General features: G+C 38.1%; 1 protein-coding gene across 1 annotated transcript in view; it reads left to right on the forward strand.

Moving 5' to 3' along the window:
- Positions 1 to 24,470, forward strand: part of LARGE1 (LARGE xylosyl- and glucuronyltransferase 1) — a 388,170-nt gene that overhangs the window by 287,770 nt on the left and 75,930 nt on the right. Inside the window, exons 8-9 of the mRNA XM_060776947.2 lie at positions 19,970 to 20,082; positions 21,889 to 22,014. Coding sequence (XP_060632930.2) covers positions 19,970 to 20,082; positions 21,889 to 22,014 — 239 coding nt within the window. The remainder of the gene's footprint in view (positions 1 to 19,969; positions 20,083 to 21,888; positions 22,015 to 24,470) is intronic.

Raw genomic sequence — 24,470 nt, forward strand, 5'->3', positions numbered from 1 at the left:
AAAGTGCGAGATAATTTGTCTCCAAGAGACCCATATCATGCAAAAACATGCCACACATTTAGAACAAAATAGCTTAGGAAAATTATTCCAAGCATCCAGCTTAGAAAAGAAAAGAGGGCTTGCAACCTATGTTAATAATAAACTATCCTCCAAATTAGCATTTAAGGACGGGGAAGGAAGAATACTTGGGGTATCAGTCGAAATGAAGGGACGAACCATCCTAATATGTAATGTATACGCCCCAAACGGCGGGAAAACCCAATTCTGCCAAAAGCTAAAAAACTTTATACTAAAAACAAATCACGATGAGTTGATGATAATAGGAGACTTCAACTGAGTAATAGATATTAGTAAAGATAAAACCAAAAAAGGGGGAAGGAACTCTTCCCGTCAATCAGGAACACTCCCGAAAGCATGTCTCCAAATCCTAGAGGAATTTGAATTGATAGATATCTGGAGAACTCAACATAAAGATGTTATTGATTACACCTTCTTTTCGAACCGTCACCAAATATGGACATGGCCTGGTGCTCTAAATCACTGACAACCAGAATCAGTAAATCAAAAATTCTTCCAATCCTAACCTCCGACCATGCACCAATAATGGTCATAATCCAAGAACCCAGGACATTAGGAACAACAGGAACATGGAAATTAAAAGACCACCTAGTGAAAGGGGAAGAAAATTTAAAAAGATACAAAGACTTAATTAAAGAATTCTTTATGATTAATAACGAGAGAGATACCCCACTAGAAACAATATGGGACGCCTCGAAAGCTTATATAAGGGGCTTCTTTATAGAACACTCATCTAGAATAAATAAAAAGAAAAGAGAGGAACAAGACAAACTAAAGAAGGAACTAGAACAAAAGGAAAAAATATTTAAACTGAACCCAACAAATAAAAAATTACAATATCAAATTACGGTGGTAAGGAAACAGTTAACAACTCTAAATCTAGAAGAAATGGAAAAGAAATTAAAGTATGTCCGACAGGACTACTTTGAAAACGCGAATAAAGTAAGCAGATGGCTGGCTAGAAAACTGGCAAGTAAAAAGCAGTCCCGTATAATATCACGTATAGAAGAAGAAGGAAAGACCTATAACCAAACCTCAGAGATAATAGATCAATTCACAAAATTCTACCAAAAACTATACGCAGAGGATAATATCCCAAAGGAAAAGGTTATACAGTTTTTAGGTAAGCAAAAAATAACAAAAATAACGGAAGCCCAAAGGGAGATAATAAACAAAGAGATATCTAAGGAAGAGATCAAGAGAACAATTAAAAACCTACCCTCTAACAAAGCGCCAGGACCTGACGGCTTTACGGCCGCTTATTATAAAGCCTTCATAGATGAACTAACAACCCCACTCCAAAAAATAATGAACAGAGTGATGGAGGAAGGAAAAATCCCAGAGACCTGGAAGCATGCCAATGTGACGCTGATTCCAAAAGGCAACACCGATAACACCCAAATCCAAAACTATAGACCGATATCACTCCTGAACCTAGATTACAAAATCTTTACTAACATACTCGGAAATAGACTAAAGGAAATCCTAAGGGACAGAATAGAAGAGGAACAGAAGGGTTTCCTTCCAAAGCGCCAATTAAAAGACAATATACGTACAATAATAGACTCAATAGAATATTACGAGAAGAGAATACAAAAAGAGGTGGCATTTCTTTTCCTCGACGCCGAGAAGGCGTTTGATAACGTCAATTGGTTTTTCTTCAAGGAAATCCTAAAAGAAATGGACACTGGATACAACTTCATTACAGCAATAGAGGCGCTATACTCTGAACAATATGCAAGCTTAGTCATAAACGGACAATCATCAACAAGGTTCAGAATTGAAAAAGGAACCAGACAGGGGTGTCCCCTATCCCCTCTAATATTCATTCTAACTCTGGAGATTCTATTGAACAACATAAGAAAGAATGATGAACTAAAAGGCTTAAAGATAGGAAAACACTCTTTTAAGATCCGAGCCTTCGCAGACGATATCGTCTGCATTATAGAGGATCCAGTAGAGACCATAAATAAATGGTGGCAAGAAATAGACCTCTATGGAGAAGTCGCGGGCTTCAAAATAAATAGAAATAAAACCCATATGCTTACTAAAAACATCCCTAAACAGAAGGAGGAAGAACTACAAAAGAAAACAAAGATTAATATAGTAAAAAAAGTGAAATATTTAGGAATCATACTAACAACAAAAATATACAACTTTATAAAAATAACTATGAACAAAAATGGTCCCAAATCAGAGGAAAACTAAAGAAATGGGAAGCACTAAACCTCTCCCTGATGGGGAGAGTGGCAGCGATCCAAATGTGCATCCTACCCGACATACTCCACTTATTCCAGTCGCTCCCAATAGTTAAAACAACGGCGCCCTTTAAAATCTGGCACAAGGACATTACAAATTTCATATGGAAGAGAGGGAGGCATAGAATAAGTTTTGTGAACATGTGCGATAGTAAAAAAAGAGGAGGCCTTGCATTACCAAACTTGCAATTATACCATGATGCTGCGGCCATGTGCTGGATAAAGGACTGGATAAGCCTTAAGGAAAGAAACCTTCTAGCTCTAGAAGGCTTCGATCTAATGCAAGGTTGGCATAACTACTTGTGGAGGGGAAAGGCGAAGGGAGAGAGAAACTTTAAAAATCACTTTGTACGCGACCCTCTACTAAAAATCTGGGAAAGATATAGAACAAAACTTTACCAAAAAAACTCCGTTATGGTTCTCACCTAACGAGGCAAGTCAAATTAGAGGAGTCCCGAGGGAAGATTGGCTAACGTACAAAGAGATACTAAAGAGTTTACCGTCAGGTCACACACTCAAATCCCAAGAAGAATTAAAAGTATTTGACCCAAATATTTCATGGTTTCAATACCATCAGATTAAAGAAAGCTACAACTTAGATAAAAAACTGGGATTTGAAACTGAAGACACCATTTGTGAGAAAATCCTAAAAACAGATAGTAAACATATCAGAAAAATATATCAACAGCTACTTTCCTGGGAAACTGAAAAGGAACAAATTAAGGATAACATGATCAAATGGGCCAAAGACATTGGCCGCTCAATCAGACTCGAGGAATGGGAGGAAATATGGTCAAGAAAATTAAAACTCACATATGCAAATGAAATCAAAGAAAATTGGTACAAGATTTTCTACAGGTGGTACCTGACACCGGAACAAATCGCAAAATTCAACAAGGGGAAAACAGAAGGGAAGTGTTGGAAGTGTCAGAGAGCCAATGGAAACTTTATGCATATGTGGTGGGGTTGCAAGAAGGTTAAAACCTTCTGGCGCCAAATACACAAGGAAATAGAAAAAATCCTCCACATAAAATTCAAACCAAAACCAGAATACTTGCTATTGGGTATTTTAGATTTTAAACTAGATCTCAACGAAAACAAATTTTTTTTCTATCTCTCTACAGCGGCCAGAATAAAACTGGCGCAACTATGGAAAACTAATGAGTTACCAACACTAGAGCATTGGATCATGAAAGTGTATGACCTGATGAATATGGACCTACTGACTCAAAGACTCTCTAAAGATAATGACAAGAGGAAGAACACGAATTGGGACAGTTTCCTGAACTACTTTAAGAATAGAAAGGCCTAAAAGTAAAAAATGTTCAACACTGTTTAAAAAAAAAAAAAAGACGAAGACATGGACTAATGTTTGATACAAAGAAATGTTGATACAAAGAAAATTTGTATCAACAAATTAATGTTGATACAAAGAAAATTTATATATACCTAATGCTCAGACTAATCGGGAAGTTCTTACTCCCCTGTCACACCAACTTCCCTTCCCCACTCCCCCCCCCCCCCCCCCCGCATGTGACGGAAGAAGAGATAAATGGCACTAGAATGGATGAAAGACACCAGGAGTGATTGTGTGAAGGAGCGAATGTACCCAATACCCCCCTTCCCCTCCCACTTCCTCCCTTGTACTCCCAAGATTCTTTTATATTTGTATGTCTAAAAGCTTAATAAAAATATATTTTTTAAAAAAAATACAACAAGCCACAGGCTTCCCTACCATGTGATTTTGGTAGGAACACTGGTGATAGTATTGGCTTAGCTAGAATACGAAGGTGCTACAAAACAAAAGTCCTGTAATCAGACTGACTAAGTAGAAGCATAGATTCAAACATGCATTAATCAATGGGGAAAAACTTCATAAATTAGATACATTATACAAGTAAATAAGGATAAATAGTGCAAATTTAAGTGTAGCAAGAAAACAAAATCTTGTAACCAAGTATGAAATAATGAGGGCTTGAACTGAGTGAAGCAAAATGAATTGAAGATTGAAGTTTCCATATCTCTAGTTTGCATATCTTGAAGTTGCCACCAATAGGTAAATACTGAACTGAATGTTTCTCAAGACACAAATAATGGAATATTTGTGTCTGTTTTTTTGTGTTACTTCATGGAATGGAAGACTGAACTGTGGTGGATATGTCACAGGGAAATTGTTCCTTCAACTTCATAATTTGTATTAGGTCCTGAGACAAGAAAAATCATTGACAAAATGCTTGTTACAGCATGTTAGATTCACCAGTCTCATTAATGTTCTATCTGCCCAACAGTCAGGCCTGTAGCCGGAGGGGAGGGGGCTGTTGAATGCTCTCATTAAGGAGGCCAGACTTGGTTGTTTTTTTGTTGTTTTTTTTTGTCGTGTCAGAAGCAACTTGAGAAACTGCAAGTCACCTCTGGTGTGAGAGAATTGGCCATCTGCAAGGACATTGCCCAGGGGACGCCCGGATGTTTTGATGTTTTTACCATCCTTGTGGGAGGCTTCTCTCATGTCCCCGCATAAGGAGCTGGAGCTGATAGAGGGAGCTCATCTGCCTCTCCCCGGATTTGAACCTGCAACCTGTCGGTCTTCAATCCTGCCGGCACAGGGGTTTAACCCACTATGCCACTGGGGGCTCCATGCCAGACTTGGTGGAGGTGGTTGACAGGGGCAGACAGGGGCAGAGCTGCAGGCTATTGAAGGCTGCTCTGCCCCCTGCTGTGCTTCAGCATGAGCTAGGAGGCAGGTTTCAACCTTCCCCCCTCTGAAATTTTTTTTCTGGCTACGGCCCTGCCAACAGTATTCTTTGTTAGCAGATTAAGTATGTACTCTTATATTGTATATAACAGGTATGGACAAACCCAGGCCCAGGGGCCGGATGCAGCCCCTTGGGTTCTTTTCTCAGGCCCTCCCTTCTCACACCATCCTATCCTTCCTTCCTTCCTTCCTTCCTTCCTTCCTTCCTTCCTTCCTTCTTTCTTTCCTTCCTCCTTCCTTCTCTCCCTTCTTTGCCTCCCTCTTTCCATCCCATCCACCTTTGTGTGGCAGTATCAGAGATTGCTGAAACCTGGAATTCAACAGATGACAGGAGTCCCCGGTAGCACAGTGGGTTAAACTCTTGTTCCAGCAGGACTGTTGACCTGAAGGTTGGGTTGCTGACCTGAAGGTTGCCGGTTCGAATCCAGGGAGAGTGCAGATGAGCTCTCGCTGTCAGCTCCAGCTCCTGGTGTGGGGACATGAGAGAAGCCTCCCACAAGGATGGTAAAATATCAAAACATCCAAGTGTCCTCTGGGCAACATCCTTGCAGAGGGCCAATTCTTTCACACCAGAAGCAACGTGCAGCTTCTCAAGTCGCTCCTGACACGAAAGAAAAAAACAACAACAACAACAAAACAAAAAGATGACATATATTCTGGACAGTGATTTTTCGACTGGTGTGTACTTCCAGATTTACACATTCAGGCACTATTCTTCTTACAGTTTTTAGTTTGCTTGTATTTCAACTTTCAGGTGTCTTTGAAAGGTCTATTAAGCTTCACCCCTCTTCCAGTTTATGTAGTTAGAAGGGTATAAAATGAAGTAGAGAGATAAGCTGGGAAACCTAGTGAGTGAAAAGAGAATTGGCTAGATGCTTGAAATAAATTAAACAATTTTTTTTCAAAAAATGGAAATGGGTAAGATAGTTCAACCCCTCAAAGACAGTGGAGGATGTATTATTGACAGAGTCAGCATATGTCGCCATAAATAAAACTGCCAAAAATTGAAATGTATTGTTTGACTCAATGTTCCTTGAGGGGTGAACAAAGACATAAATCTCTTAAGGAGAGTGAAAAAACGTACTAAAAGAAACTTAAGTCTTATCAGATAGCAGCTGAAAAAATACAAATATCTATCAAATAACACAAATCTGGGAACAGAAGGGACCCAGGAGTGTTTCTCAAAAATAGCTGGCAAAAAAAAAGACAATCATGATAGGGAAGAGGTTAGCCCAAAGATCAAGTTCTTCTACTCTTTAGTACAGAATTGAAAAATAAATTTTAAAGCATGGATGAGGAATGCACATACATACATACACATACCGCAGATATTGCAATCCCATCATGCTTCATCATTAGTTAGTCTTTGATGTCTTCAATGATTTCTGTTGAGCCACTGGACTCCAGTTCTGTAAGAAATAAATCACTAGTGATTGCTTTTTATACTTCAAATACATAACATGTTAGTTGATGGAGCATGTAACTGAAATCCCACAGAATAGTCTAAATCTTTCTATAATTACTTTGGCTGAATGGTTTAAATCAAACTTAAATCCTCAGTGATTGTTAGACTACAACTCGCAAAAGGCCTAGCCACCATAGTTAATGGACTGAACATCTGGTATATGTAATCCAGCAGCATTTGAGGAGCCAAGTTGGAGCTATGTAACATATTGCCTTAAATTTATTATGGTAGCCACAACCCATGCAATAAATAAAATACATATTGACGAGCAGCCATTCCAGCTTATGTTTCGCTAGAAATATGTGAAACTATACATGCAGTCCCAAAGTCTTGAAAAAGTGTCCAGGTACAAGTAAGCAATAGAAATCAAGCACAGACATATGTAGGAAGATGATTTAAACCATATCCAACTATAGTGCTATCACCAGCACTCTCTCCCCTGACCTTAGCAGACTTTCAGAAAAAAGGTTTATCTGGCCCATTCTGGTAATGTTATGGATTGAACCCATTTGACATGCCCATTATGTCCTACACTATTACTGCTGTGATCCTTCTCAGTTTTCCCTTTCTCATTGGTCAGGAGAACTGGGGTGTAAAGCTGTTATACCATGTGCCCACCTCCATCCTATAATATGCAAGGGACAGTAAACAAAAGCCTACACCCAACTCTTAGTCTCAAGTAGAACAGACCCATTGAATGAATGGAGCTTAGATTAGGGATGGGGTTCAGAAAGGTGTTTTCTTTGCCTTTTTTTTTTTTTGGAGGCTGTTATTTGCCCAAGTTCATCCAGTGGGTTTTGACTGACACTAGCCTACGGAATCACAGACCAACTCTCAAACCATTGCTCCAGTCTAGCTTTCCTAAAACTAATGACGGAGTATAATCAACCTTGACTGAGAAATGGTGGTGGTGTCTGAGTTTACCGACCAAATGGTTACCTGACTGCTGAGGTCAGAAATGTCCTTTACTTGTTACTTACTTCTCTGCAGTCTATCCTAATATGACTTTTATCCTCCTTGGACTCCTTTTGGAAATATGCAGTTAAATCACCTAAAGGGATTTAACTACATGAAGACAATGTGTGAATAGGTGGAAGAGTCTACTTTCAATATTGGATGATCCCCAGTCTATTAAAACTTGTGAAATTATTGGGAAAGAATGAGTTTTAACTTACATCCCTTTTATTGTCACTTTCCCGTGGCCATTATTTGGTGGTTAGTTTGTTTTCAGTAACATATAAAACTCTGCATAGACAAATTGGGAGACTTAATAATGGACTGTGCCTAGCTATGGCAGCCACATAACAAACTCCTACAAAAGCATGCGAAATAAAGCCAGTAAGGCACATCTAGTGCTCTGTGGTTTGTGTAATAGCCATCTGGGCCTCAAACTGGTTCCAGGATTTCCTATGTAATCCTCTACACAGTGAAACCACTTTCTTCCTTACTAGTTTGAAACTTCATTTTATGATCAATGTAGATGCCATATAAATTCAGTGCTTATTAACTATTACATATGCAGTGGATTTTAAAACCTTTTATTGTATACTTTGAGTGAGTGCAGTGCTTATGATTGAAACCATGACTTATATTTTAGGCCTAGTGTCCATTTGCTTTTTATACCAATGTTGGCCAAAGCCCCAGAGAAAGGGAAGAAAGGGGCTGAAATGATATAGAGGGGGAATTGCAATCTTGGCTGGGGTGGAGAATGATCTTTGTTGGAATTGTTGCTCAAAGCCAGAATGCCGCTGATACTGCCAAAACCAGAAGCATTAAATAGTGGAAAGGGGAGGAAGAGAGAGAAGAAGAAAAATGTGAAGCCGTAGCAAAGCTTGGTAAACCAATCTTTAAAATGCAATGAATTCCAGCTGAACACGAAGGCCCAAGACAATAATTAGTTGCCATTATATTTTCAGATCTTGGAAGTATAACGCTCCTTTCTCATTTCTCAAAAGTAAATAAAATTGTTACAGATTTATATGCTTTTGATCAATCTGGAAGCAAAACTCTGTTGACCAGTTGTAATCACTCTTTCCTCCCATGCATCTCACCCTCCCCTGAACAGCCACAAGAAAGCACAAAGCAGGGACACAATGCACAGCCTGGGATTTTTGCTCATTCTTATTGACAGCTGCTCTTCATTTCTAGTCTTTCATCCAATATTTCACTTAATAAGCAGTTGTAACTGCTGTACTCGCATTCCTTCTATGCTTTGTCCAAATGAAACACAGTGTGGTGCTTCATCAAAAGACAGTTTGACCCTTAGAGGACTCCTCTACAAAAGCCCCATTCATTTTACTCGGTTGCCACCAGAAGGCTTTTTATGGATCATCTTTAAGTCTGTCTGTGACATACTGGCAAGAGAAAAGCCGTGGAAGTAGCAGTGATAGTTGAAGATCCGTAGTACGCTGCTTTAACATGACATACTTAAATATTAAATCTAATGGTCTGTACTGTACATCTGAGATCTGTTTCATTAGGATGCAAATTGTTCAAACACTCTTCCTGCTGATGATTAGCTGTGGGCACCTGGTATGTTTTCTTGTTAACAGAATTAGTGCAGCTATCTTCTGAACATGCAGAAAGGTATCCCAGATGGTATTGTCTTACTGCAATTAGTGGGAAAGGTATATTGTGGAAGAGAATATGCACTTAATGTGTAAGAGCTTTTAAAAGTTGCTTGTGGGGGGGCTAAAACCAATTTCTAGAGAAGGTTGTTGAAACTGTGGGATTTGGTGTTAACGTTATGCAGTGAATATGGTGCATCTACTTTAGTAGGAACTAGCAATTGGGTTGAGGATCCCAGAATTCCCCATTATTGGTGACTTGTGGCACTTATTGTTGTTGTTTATTCATTCAGTCGCTTCTGACTCTTTGTGACCTCATGGACCAGCCCACGCCAGAGCTCCCTGTCGGCGGTCACCACCCCCAGCTCCTTCAAAGTCAAGCCAGTCACTTCAAGATACCATCCATCCATCTTGCCCTTAGTCAGCCCCTCTTTCTTTTTCCTTCCATTTTTTTTCACATATAGACCCAAAAAGCATCTTTTCCATGCTCATCCCCAACAGGTTTGTTGTGAGCAGTTGTTCTGTATCATATCATGGCATCTTTTATTCTTCTTCCAAATATAAAATAATCCTATTAATGAGGGCAAGACATTCCGATTCCTACTCTCTTAAATGAGACAAGAATGGAACAGCAGTGTATTTCAGATCCCATTATCAAAGTATAAAAATGCACAGAGATACATGTATGTATGTATCCCACAGTAAATTACCTGTCGTACAAAAGGTTTCTTGTTTCTCTCAATCCTGCTGCGGACATTGAGGGGACACATACGTTTTGAAGTAAGAATCAAAGGGTATAACTAATTATGTTACACAGGACTCAGAAATGTTCTTCTCTTTTTAGTGATATAAAGCCTCTCATCAGTAATTTTAGCTCAGACAGAAGAATTGCACTTCAAAGACAAGCACTGCTGTCCTGATGTTGAAGCTGAACAAAAGCTACATAATAGATAATAGGGATTCCAATAAACTGCATGGTGGTAGTAGTTCTTGTAGTAGTAATAATGATGATGGTACTTACTTGTGGAACACTTTCATCCCTTTTAGTCATGTTACTTTTCTATGATGATTCAATAACAATAAATGATAAAATAACTTAATTGCTGAGTATAAAGGAGAACACAAGTAAGAATTAAAGAAGTACCCTGCTGAATCAAAATAAAATCCTATCATATCCAGCATACTTCTTCCTACAGCGGCCAATCATATTCTTGTGGGAATACTACAAGCACTAGTTGAAGGTAATGTTTCTCTCCGGGTATTATTTTTCAGCAACAACATGGATTTTTCCACTGATCCCTTAAGTGCTATACTGCCATAATTACTCATAGCAACTGCTTTTATAATCCATGAATGTGTGTAGTCCAGTGAATTTGTGTAGTCCAGTAAAGCTGAGTTAGTGGATATTAATGCAACTTTTTGAGTATCCCAGCTATCTAAAGTACTGCCCCCTTTCTCTCCTAAAATTCCAAGGATTAGGCTTCAGTGGGTGACCATGAGTTATAGTGTTATGGCAAAGGAAGAAATACTTATTCAAATTTCTTCATCCCAGTACACAATGTCTCCCTCATTTTTTTTTATTTCTAAACTTAAAGCCGCAAATGTTATAAACCTTCCCTGTTGTTGGGGGGAGTGTTCCCCCTTGATGTCATTTCCCTTTCCTTTCTCTGTTACCACTATATATTAAGTTTTGATTTGTAAACCCTTTGAAGCAGGAGTGTCATGACATTGATGATACTGTTTTGTATTTCTTTTGTTAATTCTAGCTTTATATATAACATAATGGGAAAACTGTCTTCCAGTCATGAAATGCCTTTTCAGAGGACAGCAATTAATAGTATCAATGAGAGATGTAGATCGTTTTCTAGGCGGAGGCTTACCTGCTTTTGTGCACAACATTGCAGGAGTTGCAAACCAGAACCAGTGATAACAACATCCATACAGGATACACATGGCATTCTGCGATGGAGACTGTCACCAAAGTTGATGGTCCAACTGCAGTGCTGGTTTTCCTCCCTTGTACGATAAAGTTCATAGATGCCTCTTTAAGACTATCCAAGTATGATAATAAAATGCCAGTAGAATTTGGAGAAATGCAGCAAAATCTTGATGTGATATTCCATTGTTGATATAGTCAGCTTATGTATTTTGAATATGGAAAAGACATCTTGTCCTTGCCTTAGGCAATAAAATGTTTGAGGCTTTGACTTTCCTGTCTTTCATTATTCAGTAAAAATCTGAGCCAAACATTAAGACAGTTACTCCAAGCATATTGTGTACTGCCCTTCAAAAATCATGCTACCGTGCCCTTTTAGGAAAGTGTGTAAGCACCACAAATGGGCCGGGAGACTACACTACTTCATATATTTAAATGAAGCCTATAATTGACAATGGAAACTTAGACAAATAATGGGGCCAATGCATCCATTTGCGGTTGTATACCTTAAAGTGTTTACAACTTAAAGCAACCCTAAGGTGACCAGATCGATAGAATAATAGCATTGGAAGAGACCACATGGGCCATCTAGTCAAACCCCCTGCCAATGCAGGAGAAGCACAATCAAAGCACCCATGACAGATGGGCAGCCTCTGTTTTAATGCTTCCAAGGAAGGAGCTTCCACCACACTCTGAGACAGAGAGTTCCACTGCTGAACAGCTCTTACAGTCAGGAAGTTCTTCCTAATGTTCAGGGAGAATCTCCTTTCCTGTAATTTGAACCCATTGCTCCAGGTTCTAGTCTCCAGGACAGCAGAAAGAACAAGCCTGCTCCCTCTTCCTTATGACACCCTTTCACATATTTATACATGGCTATCATGTCTCCTTTCAACCTTCTGTTCTGCAGGCTAAACATACCCAGCTCTTTAAGATGCTCCTCATAGGGCATAGTCTCCAGACCTTTGATCATTTTAGTTGCCTTCCACTGGACACCTTGTCAATATCTCTTTTAAACTATGGTGCCCAGAATTGGACGCAGTATTCCATGTGAAGTCTAACCAAAACAGAATATAGAGGCACCATGACTTCCCTCAATCTAGACATTATACTCCTTTTGATACAGCCCAAACCCCCATTGGTTTTTATAGCGATTGCATCACACTGTTGGCTCATGTTCAACTTGTTGTCCATGAAGACTCCAAGACAATTTTCACATGGACTGTTGTCAAGGCATCATTCATTCTGTATCTTTGCATTTCTTTTTTCTGCCTACATGTCATATCTTACATTTGTCCTTGTTGAAATAGTTTTTGTTAAGTTTGGCCTATCTCTCTAATAGGTTAAGGTCATTTTGAATTCTGATCCCATCCTCTGAATCCCTCCTAATTTGGTGTCATCTGCAAACTTAATAAGCATGCCCTCTAAAACTTCTTCCAAATCATTAATAAAGATGTAGATAAGTGGTTCTCAACCTGTGGGTCCCCAGGTGTTTTGGCCTACAACTCTCAGAAATCCCAGCCAGTTTACCAGCTGTTGGAAGTTGAAGGCCAAAATATCTGGGGATCCACAGGTTGAGAACCACTAATGTAGACAGCTAGATAGATAGATAGATTAGATAGATAGATAGATAGATAAGATAAGATAAGATAAGATAAGATAAGATAAGATAAGATAAGATACTGAAACCTGTAAGAAATGTATTCAGTGGTATGACCAGTTAGTTGTTTGTTCAGTGGTGTGTCCAGTTCATATGATTTCAGGTATAATAATTTACCTTGAATTTTATTCAGAATTCTTCCAGTGTGTTCTATTGACTGAATGGGAAGCTCTCGGGTATTGATTTTCCTCCACACTCCAACATTTTGCTTTGGAAATTGGAGGAGTTGGTGTTTCTGGCAAGAGCTAGAGGGCTGGAAACATGAGCAGACTCTTCTTACAGTGAGAGAACTGAATATAAGATGTGAGGTTGGGGGAGAAGCATGTAAAGTGAAGATTGGGGGAATAGTGCATGCCTCTTTTACCCAGGTACTTGATCTGCAAGTATTTAATTAATACTTGTCATACAACTACTGCTATAGTAAATTGTTGGAATATGAAAGACTTTCCACTTAGGTTGCGTATCATATAACTATGTTTAATATTTTGTAATTTTCTCTCATGATATTTTTGCATGAGTTTCAGTACCAGCCTATCTTTCTGCATCAATATTATCCTAAGAGAAGTTATTAAGGAAATGTGCAGCTTGAATCTTCCAATGTTTCAGAAAGAAAATGGAGACACGTACTCAGTACAATCCACTACTTGAAGTAAAACTGGCACTAGGGAACCCTAAATTAAGGCTGGCATTTGTGTCTGTCTGCAGGGAGAGGAAGAAAACAAAGGAAAGAAATGGGATTTTTTTAATATTAATGAAACAAGAAGATTAGGAATCACAGAAAAACAAGACAAACAGCTCTGTAGAAAAAAGGTTGTATACTTTAAATCCTGACGGAAACAAAGGTTTACTCCTTTTACAGGAATGTAAACTTAAAAGTCAAATGAAAACACCTTGGATCTGCTCAAATCTAGTTCAGTTAATCTGTATCACAACTTGTTTTGAATGGAGTTTGAAAAGACCACAGCAGTTTTGATTTAATTTTAACATTTGCGTTTCTTGAAGGAGAATACATTTTGCAACTAATCAGGAATGAAAAATGGACATATTTGTTTTCATTTGCATGCTTTTTTCTGCTTTTTATAACTCCCAAATTATTTATATCAGTTTGCTAAAGTTTGGATTCTAGATATAAAGACACAAAGTGAAACAGTTGTATGTTCAGTTCTTCATTTTTCAATTTATTAGCATGTTACCTCGCCATAACCTAGACAAGATTTGACTCATAATCATAAGAGGATTTATTACAAGGTTGCATTTCAATGCTTTTCAAAATGCCCATTTTCCAATATGTAGTGATGAGTAAAGTGACCCCTATAAAATGTTGGATTTTCATTGAAAGTAATATAAGATGAGCATAAATGAAAGTGTCATTACAAAACTTTGAAATGTCTTCAAATATTTGTATGTGAACATCACTAAAATGTACTGTTCTGTCCCATGCATCACAGTGTCATGCAGCATGGTATAGTCCTTTTCTAATGTACTATTATCACATACTTTCTTTGCAGTAATAGATAAAAATAGATATTAGAAAAGGCTCCAGAATAAGAAGATGCACAAAACATCACAGGTCTCAGCCTAGTGGTACACTGTATGGAGTGGAAAAAAAACCAATGATTTTGCATTCATTGGAAGTGGTCCAGTGTTTTCCAGTCTCCTGTTGCATTACAGTTGTGTTAAGTTAGGGAAAATTTATGGGTAGCATTGCAGTTAACTAAGTGTTGGGTGGTAAGTATAAATTAAGTGCCTAAAATATAAATTAATTTGTGATTGATCTTTTTTTTAAAAAATATAAATTTTTATTGTAATTTTGCGATACATAACATATATATTCACTGGGGGGGGGAGGGGTAAAAAGGTGGGAGAGATAAAGGTGAAAGGGGGAAGGGAGGAAGGGCAGATATTGACCGGGTGACATAGGGTGGGGGAGTGGGGAGTAAGGGAGAAAACATAGGGTAAAGGGGATTTAAAAATAAAAATGACTTCCCGAGCCTCAAGGATTCGTTGAAAATTGCGTTTCTTCTTTTTTTTCTCAGCTTCTTTAACGTCTCTTCTTAATCGTTTCCTCTTTACACACTGGACAGATCTATCATTAGTGGAATTTTCTTTTCTACACAGTAGTCCTTGAGTCCTGACCAATTTGTTTTCTTTCTACTGCTGTTTAATCTCTGGGACAGTGAATCCATTTGCACTATCTCTAGTGTTTTGATGATCCATGTATTTGCTTCCGGCACCTGTTTTTGTTTCCAACATTTTGCCAGTGAAATTCTTGCAGCGGCGGTTAGCAGGAACAAAAGTCTCTCTTGGTTTTTATCAAATTTTGAATTTAGTATGCCCAATAGGTAAATCTCTGGTGATCTGGGAAATTTTGTCTTTAATATTTTTTGCATAATGGTGTGGATGCCAATCCAATATTTTTTAATTTTTTTACACTCCCACCATACGTGGATGAAAGTTCCTTTTTCTTTGCCACATTTCCAACAGGTATTTGATATTCCTTTATTAAATTTAGATAATTTTTCTGGGGTGTAATACCATCTATAATACATCTTATACCAGTTTTCTTTTAATTCACTGGCTAGCATATATTTGATCTTTTTGTTCCATATATTTTCCCATTGAGATATTAATATATTATGGCCTAAGTCTTTGGCCCACTGGATTTGACAATTCTTGACCTGTTCCTCTTCTGTTGAAGATATTAGAAAAGGCTCCAGAATAAGAAAATGCACAAAACATCACAGGTCTCAGCCTAGTGGTACACTGTATGGAGTGGAAAAAAACCAATGATTTTGCATTCATTGGAAGTGGTCCAGTGTTTTCCAGTCTCCTGTTGCATTACAGTTGTGTTAAGTTAGGGAAAATTTATGGGTAGCATTGCAGTTAACTAAGTGTTGGGTGGTAAGTATAAATTAAGTGCCTAAAATATAAATTAATTTGTGATTGATCTTGATTTAGGAAAATATTAAAATTTGTTGGATAGCACTAAGGACTCAGCAAGCATTCAAAATTGCCCAACATTTTGGATTTTAATTATGATTCAACTAATTTCAGCTTTTAGCAGCAACACTAATAATATATTTTAATCCTTGCAGAAACCTTGTGAGAGGCCTCACTGTTGAACATGTGGACTTGGGCCAGAAACAAAGATTGCCTAAGACTACCTAACGAGGTTTTGTCACAAAGAGATTCTAAAAGCAGCCATTCTACACAATGCTACACAAAATCTTGGGGTTTTTTCTGTGATAAAATGTTCCCCAGCATCAAATGGTTGGGAGTGGCGCTCACAGAATCAGTCCTCATAACCTCCACTGCAGATTGTTTGATCTGACAGTGATTGATAGATGCAATATTGCAAAACGGGCAGGATACTGGAGAGATGGAAGTGACATCTTATTAGAAGGCCTTTTGCTTTTGGGCTCACAGATTTATCTGCCATACATGAGAGAAATTGCACAAATATCCTTACTGCAAAATACCAGGACACAAGGTTATCCTTTGGTAATTGGGCATCTACTTTGAGTCAAGAGTCCCTAGCAGAGTGACAACATGGCTTTTGTTTTGCTGATTTAAAATAAAAAAAATATGGTGCCTCGGTGATAAAATGGCTTTAAACTATTACAGTAGCAGTGGTAGCCCTCACATTCAAGCTGCTGGAGTTGAAAACACACAGCATCCTCTGTTTTGGTCTAATTGACCTGTGCAGAACAGTCGACATGTTGAGTTTCATTTTTTATTAATGAAATAAATCCCCTAAAGCACAGTGAAGTTCTTGAGATAGGTTGGCAGAGAAATCTAAGGAGCAGAAAGAATTTTTAAAAAGCAGAGTCGCTTTTTATCTATAACTACATTTCCATGTCCCTAAGCTCTGTGCCTGAACATGAATTACATGAGACCTCCATGCTTCTATAACATTGCTATTTATTTGTTAGATAACTCTTCCCTGAGTAGTTTTGACCTTGCTAATTCACTTGACCCACTTGTATCTTCCCTTCACCCTGTGTGTTTATTTTTTGGCAAACACTTTGCTTTCCTTCTGCCTGGGAGAAAAGGGGAAGGATGCTGTTACACTATCATTGGTAGATGAAAGGATCCACAACTGGGGGCCAGATGTCCAAGGGAAAAGACATCCTTTGATTTCTCCCTCCCTCCAGTCTTTCTCTACCAGCACAAAAGATGAGGACAAATCCCTTTCTCCCATGCATTCTGCTGTTTGTCATCTTGAATCTAGCCTAAATTATACTCAGCATGGCCTGGGAAAAGAAAGAGGCAAAAATAACATTCTTACAGAAAGTATTGTAGGCATTCTTGGGAGGAAATACTATTGTGAGAGCTGAATGCTAGAAAGTCAAAGAAAAGAAACCAAAAAATGGCTGTAATATATGACTAAGTAGTATGAAATGAATAGAATTAATTTGCTCCTTTAGCATACCTTCTTTTGTTTCTGACCTTTTTCAAAGTAAATATCGTACACTGGTGTGTTTTTATAGCAGACTTTATTTTTGGTATGCAAACCCTTCAAGGACTGATTGTCTCAAACTGAATTAAGGGTGGCAGTCCCTTACGCATTCATTTAAGGACTACTATAATTGAATTTCCATGCCACTGTACAAAATAAAATAACATTCCGAAATTGTTTTAGATCATCTTAGGCAATATAATTTGCAATTTTGCATTTCTGGACATTGTTTTTAGACATCTTAGCTGCCCATATTGATAACCCCTTAATATCTTTGGTTGCCACCATAATATGCCTTCCTGGAAGAAGAATAGTGAAAATAGAGCAGATGTCACTCCACACAACCATATTAAATAAGTATTTCTTAGATTTTTCTGTTTTTCCCCAAAATATAAACCTAAAACTTATTTTACACATCATACAACCTCATCACAAAGGGCTAAAATGGGAGGCATGTGCTGGTTTAGCCCAGGTCACAAACAGAGCCCGCTGGCTCCCATCAAACTATGCCAGCAGGACTCTGTGGATGAAGGAGGGTGGAGCCAGTGAATACCACTGCCACAGCATCATGGGACGCTTTCCATGTTGCCATTGGAATCCATGGGGGAAGCCGCACATTCCATGTGTGCTCCATGCTTCCCCCCATAGGTTTGCCCTCAGCTGGAGCTGGGTGATGTGGGGCATGGAACGCCAGGTTCCCCACACCTCCTGACAAAGCGGGGCACCTCCAGTGATAATGCAACAAGGTCATTAGATAGTTTAGACATCTAAGAAGGTAGGTTAAGAAAAGTCTGCTGTATTTATATCTGATCTGTACCTGTGATGGGATGATGTCATCCCACAGTGACCTTGAGCTTCAGCCAATCATTTATCCATTATACTGTTGGCTATAAATGTGCAGGTAACCCCTGATGACAATAAAGATCTTTTTCCCAACTAAATATTTTAAAGGGCTGGTTTTAGCAAGAACAATTGTTCCAGCTGAAAAAGAGTTTGCTGAGAATTTAATCACAACATGTTTTGAACAAGTTTTCATTTTCTTTTTCAACAAGAAAGGAAAGAACATAACAATTAGGGTATTGTGGGATGAGTTACAACCAGACTTAATGTTTGAAAAGTGTTTTCTGGAGTATACCAATAATTTCCCCAAAATCTTTCTAGGCAAATCCTTTTGCCTAGAAAAAAGAAATTATCATGTTAAATGGTACTTGATCTCAAATGAGATATGGAGCTCTAAGAAGGGTCGTGCACTAGAGATTGCACTATGTTCATATGAAGATAGTTTTTCATTCAAAATTGTTCTTTCCTAGTAGTGGGGCTAATATTACCCTTTAGGTTTTCTTTTTTAGAACTTACTTTTTTTTTAGTACAACTCAAATATCCTTGCTGAGCTTGGGATTCTGGGATTTGTACTTTACAAAGGAAATTTTCCAAGCTGTAGTTTTTCTCTAGATATGTTTCTGCCCTAATTGAAGTGTTAGCCACCAGCTCCTTTGTATTTCTTCTTGGTTATTTTTATGGAGTGTTCACTTTCTCTCTTTTGTGATACACTAATGAGGATGTTAAGTGAGCGAAGGCCTATCAGAAATCCCTCTAGACAGCTCTGCCTGCATGATAGGCTACCATTTGTCAGGACCTTTTTTGTTCAGCAGGTTGTAGGCTGTTATCAATCCAAAAAGTATTTTAATTATTGTTAACTTGCATTGTTTTTGCTCTTGGTGAGAGCATGGTGATGGTTTCAGTTTAGTATCTTTGATGTCGGTTGCTCCAAGGGATGTGCACATGTGGTGCTTTTTTGTCATGGCCTTGGACTTGTACAATAAACTATTTTGATGATGATAATGTATCTATTAACTAATACAGCGCTTTGATTCACCCCCATGTGCACTTAGTCCTAGGGGAAATTCATATTCCCTCAAAAGTCTTTGCAAAAGAGTTGAGGAAAGACTGATAGTTTGCTGCCTGAGTCATAGGATAAAATGGTGATCCCTTCTATCATGCCCACATAGTGATTTTTTCCATCTGTTCATGTACAAGAAACTAATTAGGTTGACAGTTAAATCTTCCTTCAATGCTGTTGATGGGACAGTGTCTTCTACCACACCCAAGAACATCAGACTCGCTTTGTGGGCTGATGATAGACCACTGATGACATCTATGCTGCAGGGCAATGAACCAGTCCCAGGTTTTGATGTGAACTTTCATGTTGTCCTAGGCACTGAATCAATTTTGGGAATAACCTAAAAGCCTGAGCTAAAACTCACATCAAATTCACACAAAAACACACATACACATGAAAACACACAACTGACACAGGACCTACTAGGCACAGCAATACTCTTGCTGCCCTTCTTTCCACTCTTCCACAACATTTGCAGCCTAAGATGGCTGCCCCAATATGAGCAAAAAAGAGAAAAGGATTAGAAAAGGCTCAACAGCAGCTTCTTTTTATTGTAGCTTTGGGTTGGGAAATTTTTGCTGGAATCCTTTTGTGTGTATTGTTAAATTATCTTCCCAAACTTGATGACTCTCAGCCTCCCTCAGATACACACAACAATAGCTTTTTTAAAAAAAAGCAGGCACACATGTAATAGCAAACCACTCGTTTATTTTAATGGGCCATTGGTTCCCAAGATGCCAATTTAACTAGGAATAAATCTATTTCACAATAATTGTGAAATATTGGGGTAGGAGTTGTTGTTTTAAGCCTAGTCATCCAACACTAAAGCCGGAAGGTCTTTGCTCTACATGTTGTCATTGCGGCTTGTGATTTCTTTGCATTCTTTGTTTATTTCAGGGGTCATTCTGCTGCTTTTGGATAAATTGCGCAAGATGAAATGGGAGCAGATGTGGAGGCTCACAGCTGAAAGGGAGCTAATGAGCATGCTCTCCACCTCATTGGCTGACCAGGTGAGTGTGTAGTTCCAAGGTAATGGCGTAAAGATTGCTTTTGAGAATAAAGAGGTGGAGGGAATGACAAGAGATTTAACCATACAAGCCAGTGAACAAACATAAATTTTTGCAGCATGACTTTTTCTTTCCTGGGTGCCCTACCTTTTCCTTCTTGTAAGATGCATGCAGTCATCTCTTCTTGAAACAAATGACTAGGCTAGCCTGGAAATACCATTTCCTTCTCAACTGGCTTTGTCATTTGCAGTTCAGGAAACAGTTGTGATTTCATTTAACTCCAGCTACTGCAATCACCTTGCTCTCCTCCATAGCCTGCCATACGATCTGAACACCTCTCAGACATTAAGGATATTATGCTCACTGCACAGCTGGGAGTTAGAGCAGACTCATTACCCCCATTTTGTGGGAGAGATACAAAGATAGAGAGCGATTAATGTCCTGCTTCAAAACTCATCGAAGTCTATTTTGAAACTCCTGCCAAGTTTGGCTACAATTCCAAATCCATTTCTTTCAAAACAGTATGTTTAAAGCTTCTGGGACAACCGTGAAGTGCATACAGTTTCAGGAGTACAGACCTGGGATTCACATGGGAAAGAAATTATACTATTTTTCTGCATTCCATTTTTTTTCTTTTGATGAAAAATACTAGGCCTGAATTATGATATGGGTTCTTGTAGTGTATCAAACATTGGGGCTATAACATGTGCATTCTCTGAAGTTTGTAGAATTCCATAGGTCCTAAAGAAAAAGATTGACATGTTTATGTGTTTTCTGAGAATTGAAACCCCTTTCACAACAATCCCAACCAAGTAACCCCAACTATTTAAGCAAGCAAACCAAAATATCTGATTTTTTGGCAATTATGGTTACTAAATGAGTACACTATGCTGTATGTATGTGTATTAGTGCTTGGAAAATAGTCTCAGTAATGTTGACAAGTGGAGCAAACTCCAATAAATAGATTGTATTCCTTATTGTTCTTCACCCACTTTCCTTTTCTTACATTGAGATTATTTTTTTATTGGGAAGGTATATGCATGAGCGCATCTGAAGAATAGGTAAATTTTTTATTGCGTATGCATAATATAACCTGCTGCAAGAGCATACAATGGATTTTACTTATACTTTTAAAACCCTATATTTCTACCCTTTACTGTACCCAGGGAATTTTATAACAGAGATTAAAAGATAATAAAACAATTTTAATTTTAAAATAATTTTAAAGAATTAAACTAACTTATTAAAATAAATACTGAATGAAACAGTTTAGAAGTATTGAAAACACAAGAAGAAGCAAAATAATAAATCGTTCTTCAAAATACCATACACTTCTACAATTCATTTATATAAAACTAAATATGTACATTTTCAGTGTTTTCCTGTATACATTGATATTTGTTTTAAGAAGAGAGATGTCACTGTGGGTTGTGAAGCTTTTGTTCCTGGGATCATTGGCAATGAAGGTGCAGTACAGAAATTTGGAAAGTAAACAAATAAGTAAAGTTCCTGTATGCAGCCCAATTTTATCAACAGACAAAAAAGGAAAGATATGTATATTATTTTTTATTCAGAGCCTTTCTTCAAAATGCAGTTGTCAAGAGCAAGTTCCTTAAATCAATAACAAGATTTTAGTTCAAACATAGTGTGACAACACTTTTATCTATAGCCAGACTCTGAATTTCAGTTTATGGATAAGATTTGGTGGCTTACTATTTTTGTTGTATCTATGCAAGACTAAAGAGAATCCAAAAAACCATGTTGGCTTTTCTACAAAAGTGAATAATTGTGTTTTCTCTTGTCTACCAGGATATCTTCAATGCAGTTATCAAGCAAAACCCATTTCTTGTGTACCAGCTACCTTGTTTCTGGAATGTGCAGCTTTCAGACCATACTCGCTCTGAACAGTGCTACCGAGATGTGTCTGATCTAAAGGTAATGAGCTAAACTGTTAATGATTAATTAGGCCTATATGTGGTTGAGAATGAAATTTACATAAAACAGCTTACAGAAGGCAACATTTTATGAACTATGCATGCTTTGTTTGTTGTTTTTGTGAGATAAAGGGAAGGAAAGTAGTATGTGTTCCTATCAATGCACTTGGGGACCCATGAAAATATTAATAATCCATCCTAGAGCCAAACACACTGAAGACAGATGCTACAATGCCCAGACTGTCTTCTCATTTATCCTCATGTTCATGGCATAAAGCATCGGGAATGCCTCTTACACAAACTGGAGAAAACAAAACATCATTTTAAAAGAATTGCCAACACATTGCACTTTTATTTGCAGAGCAAATTGTGAATAATGCAAATGCCAATGCTTAACAGTTAGCACATTTATAATTTGGCTCTTGACATTTACACGTGCAGTCCCATGCATGTTTACTCAGAAAGAAGTCCCACTGTGTTCAGTAGAACATACCCCCAGGTAAGTATATGTAGGTTACAGACAGTCTGTTAAATGTAGTTGCACATAGGAGATTTAACTGAACTGTCTTGATCTTGTTATCACCTTCAGGCTATCCTGTTAGAGGCTATTGTACTGCCTTCTGGGATTGGTTATAGTGGTTTAAATATCATACATTTAGTAGCAATAAGTGTATTTAAATAAAATATACTTAGTAGTAACAGTTGCTTTCTGTGATAGCACTAACTTGCTCTCAGACATATTTTCAGGCATTGTAACAACTAGCAATAAGAATATGGCATGTACTTGGACTCTCTATATGCAAAGAAATGCTGTGTGATACAAATAATTACAAATTATATTGCTTCTGGAAAAAAATAAACAATTCCCTAATTAGTCCTTTAAGCACACATATCTGTGCAGAATACTTTTGTATACAGGGAAACACAGAGATCCTTGCTTGTGCAAAGTAAGTGCATGTTTCATACAGCTAAAATTATTTTACTTTCCATTTATTATTTTTTGGACTGGAGATCAGATTCCTCCTTGTTTGTATAATGAGCTAGTGGCTTACCTGTGCAATTGAGTGTCTACCTTACACCAGTATTGAGAATTATGCATTGCTTGTAATTGAAACTAAAGTTCACTACTGATGGGTCCAGGAGGTCCATACACCAGAAAACATACACAGATTTTTATCCAACTGACTTTCTGTTCTTTTGAAAATTATGTTCTAAGTGCATTGGGGGAGAGAGGGTGGAAGGGTGCATGATCCCAAAAAGGCCAGAAGCCACTGCTTTGAAAGCTTGTTGTGGAACAAATACCAGTTATTCTTCTGTGTAAAACAGATACAAACCTTACTGGTTCTCTGCTGGCCAACTCTAAGAGCTATCTAGCCCAGCATAGTGCTCACACAGTGGCTAACCAGATGACTATAGGAATCCCACATTTGGGACATGAGTGAAGGCTGACAGGGGATATGATAGCCATGTATAAATATGTGAGAGGAAGCCACATGGAGGAGGGAGCAAGCTTGTTTTCTGCTTCCCTGGAGACTAGGACGCGGAACAATGGCTTCAAACTACAAGAGAGGAGATTCCATCTGAACATGAGGAAGAACTTCCTGACTGTGAGAGCTGTTCAGCAGTGGAACTCTCTGCCCCAGACTGTGGTGGAGGCTCCTTCTTTGGAAGCTTTTAAACAGAGGCTGGATGGCCATCTGTCAGGGGTGATTTGAATGCAATATTCCTGCTTCTTGGCAGGGGGTTGGACTGGATGGCCCATGAGGTCTTTTCCAACTCTTTGATTCTATGATTCTATGATTCTAAGTTAGCACAATCTTGATACAGAAAGAAGAAAAAGAAGAAGAGGGAAGGAAGGCACAATTTCCATTATCTGCTTTATGATCCAGTGTGGTGTAGTGCTTTGAGTGTTGAACTAATCTTCTTTGGAAACTCACTGCATAACCTTGCACAAGTTATTTTAGATTCTTTTGGTTTCCGTCTTCTGTAACTTACAAAGTTCTACAATGTATATTAAATATGGTGATCAGCATGGTCACACAATGAATTTGTATAAGGGCAGCAAGATGTTGAAAGTGTTATCAGAATAAATGCCACTGTTCACTCTTAACTCATAGCTGCTTTTGAGTTAAGAAATACTGACCCTAGTAAAAGCCTTTTGGTCAATGACCTTCTACTACATGGTGTGTCTTCAGTATTAGTTTTACCTTCTTTAAACTTGTTTATCCATCTTCATACATTATGCTCATTGATTACTACCTCATCATAAACATTTTTGAGCACTTTGTGGATATCAATAGAATTACACCCTTCCTTGGTCAAGAACTTAATGACTGCTCATGGGTTTTTTTACCAGAATCAGTGTATTTTGTGGCAGATGTGCATGTCAGGCACAAAAGACTATATTTTGCATAGGAAAATCATACACATTTTAAACAAACAAACTTTCCATAACAA

This window comes from Anolis sagrei, chromosome 5 (assembly GCF_037176765.1).
Source record: "Anolis sagrei isolate rAnoSag1 chromosome 5, rAnoSag1.mat, whole genome shotgun sequence".
NCBI lineage: Eukaryota > Metazoa > Chordata > Lepidosauria > Squamata > Dactyloidae > Anolis > Anolis sagrei.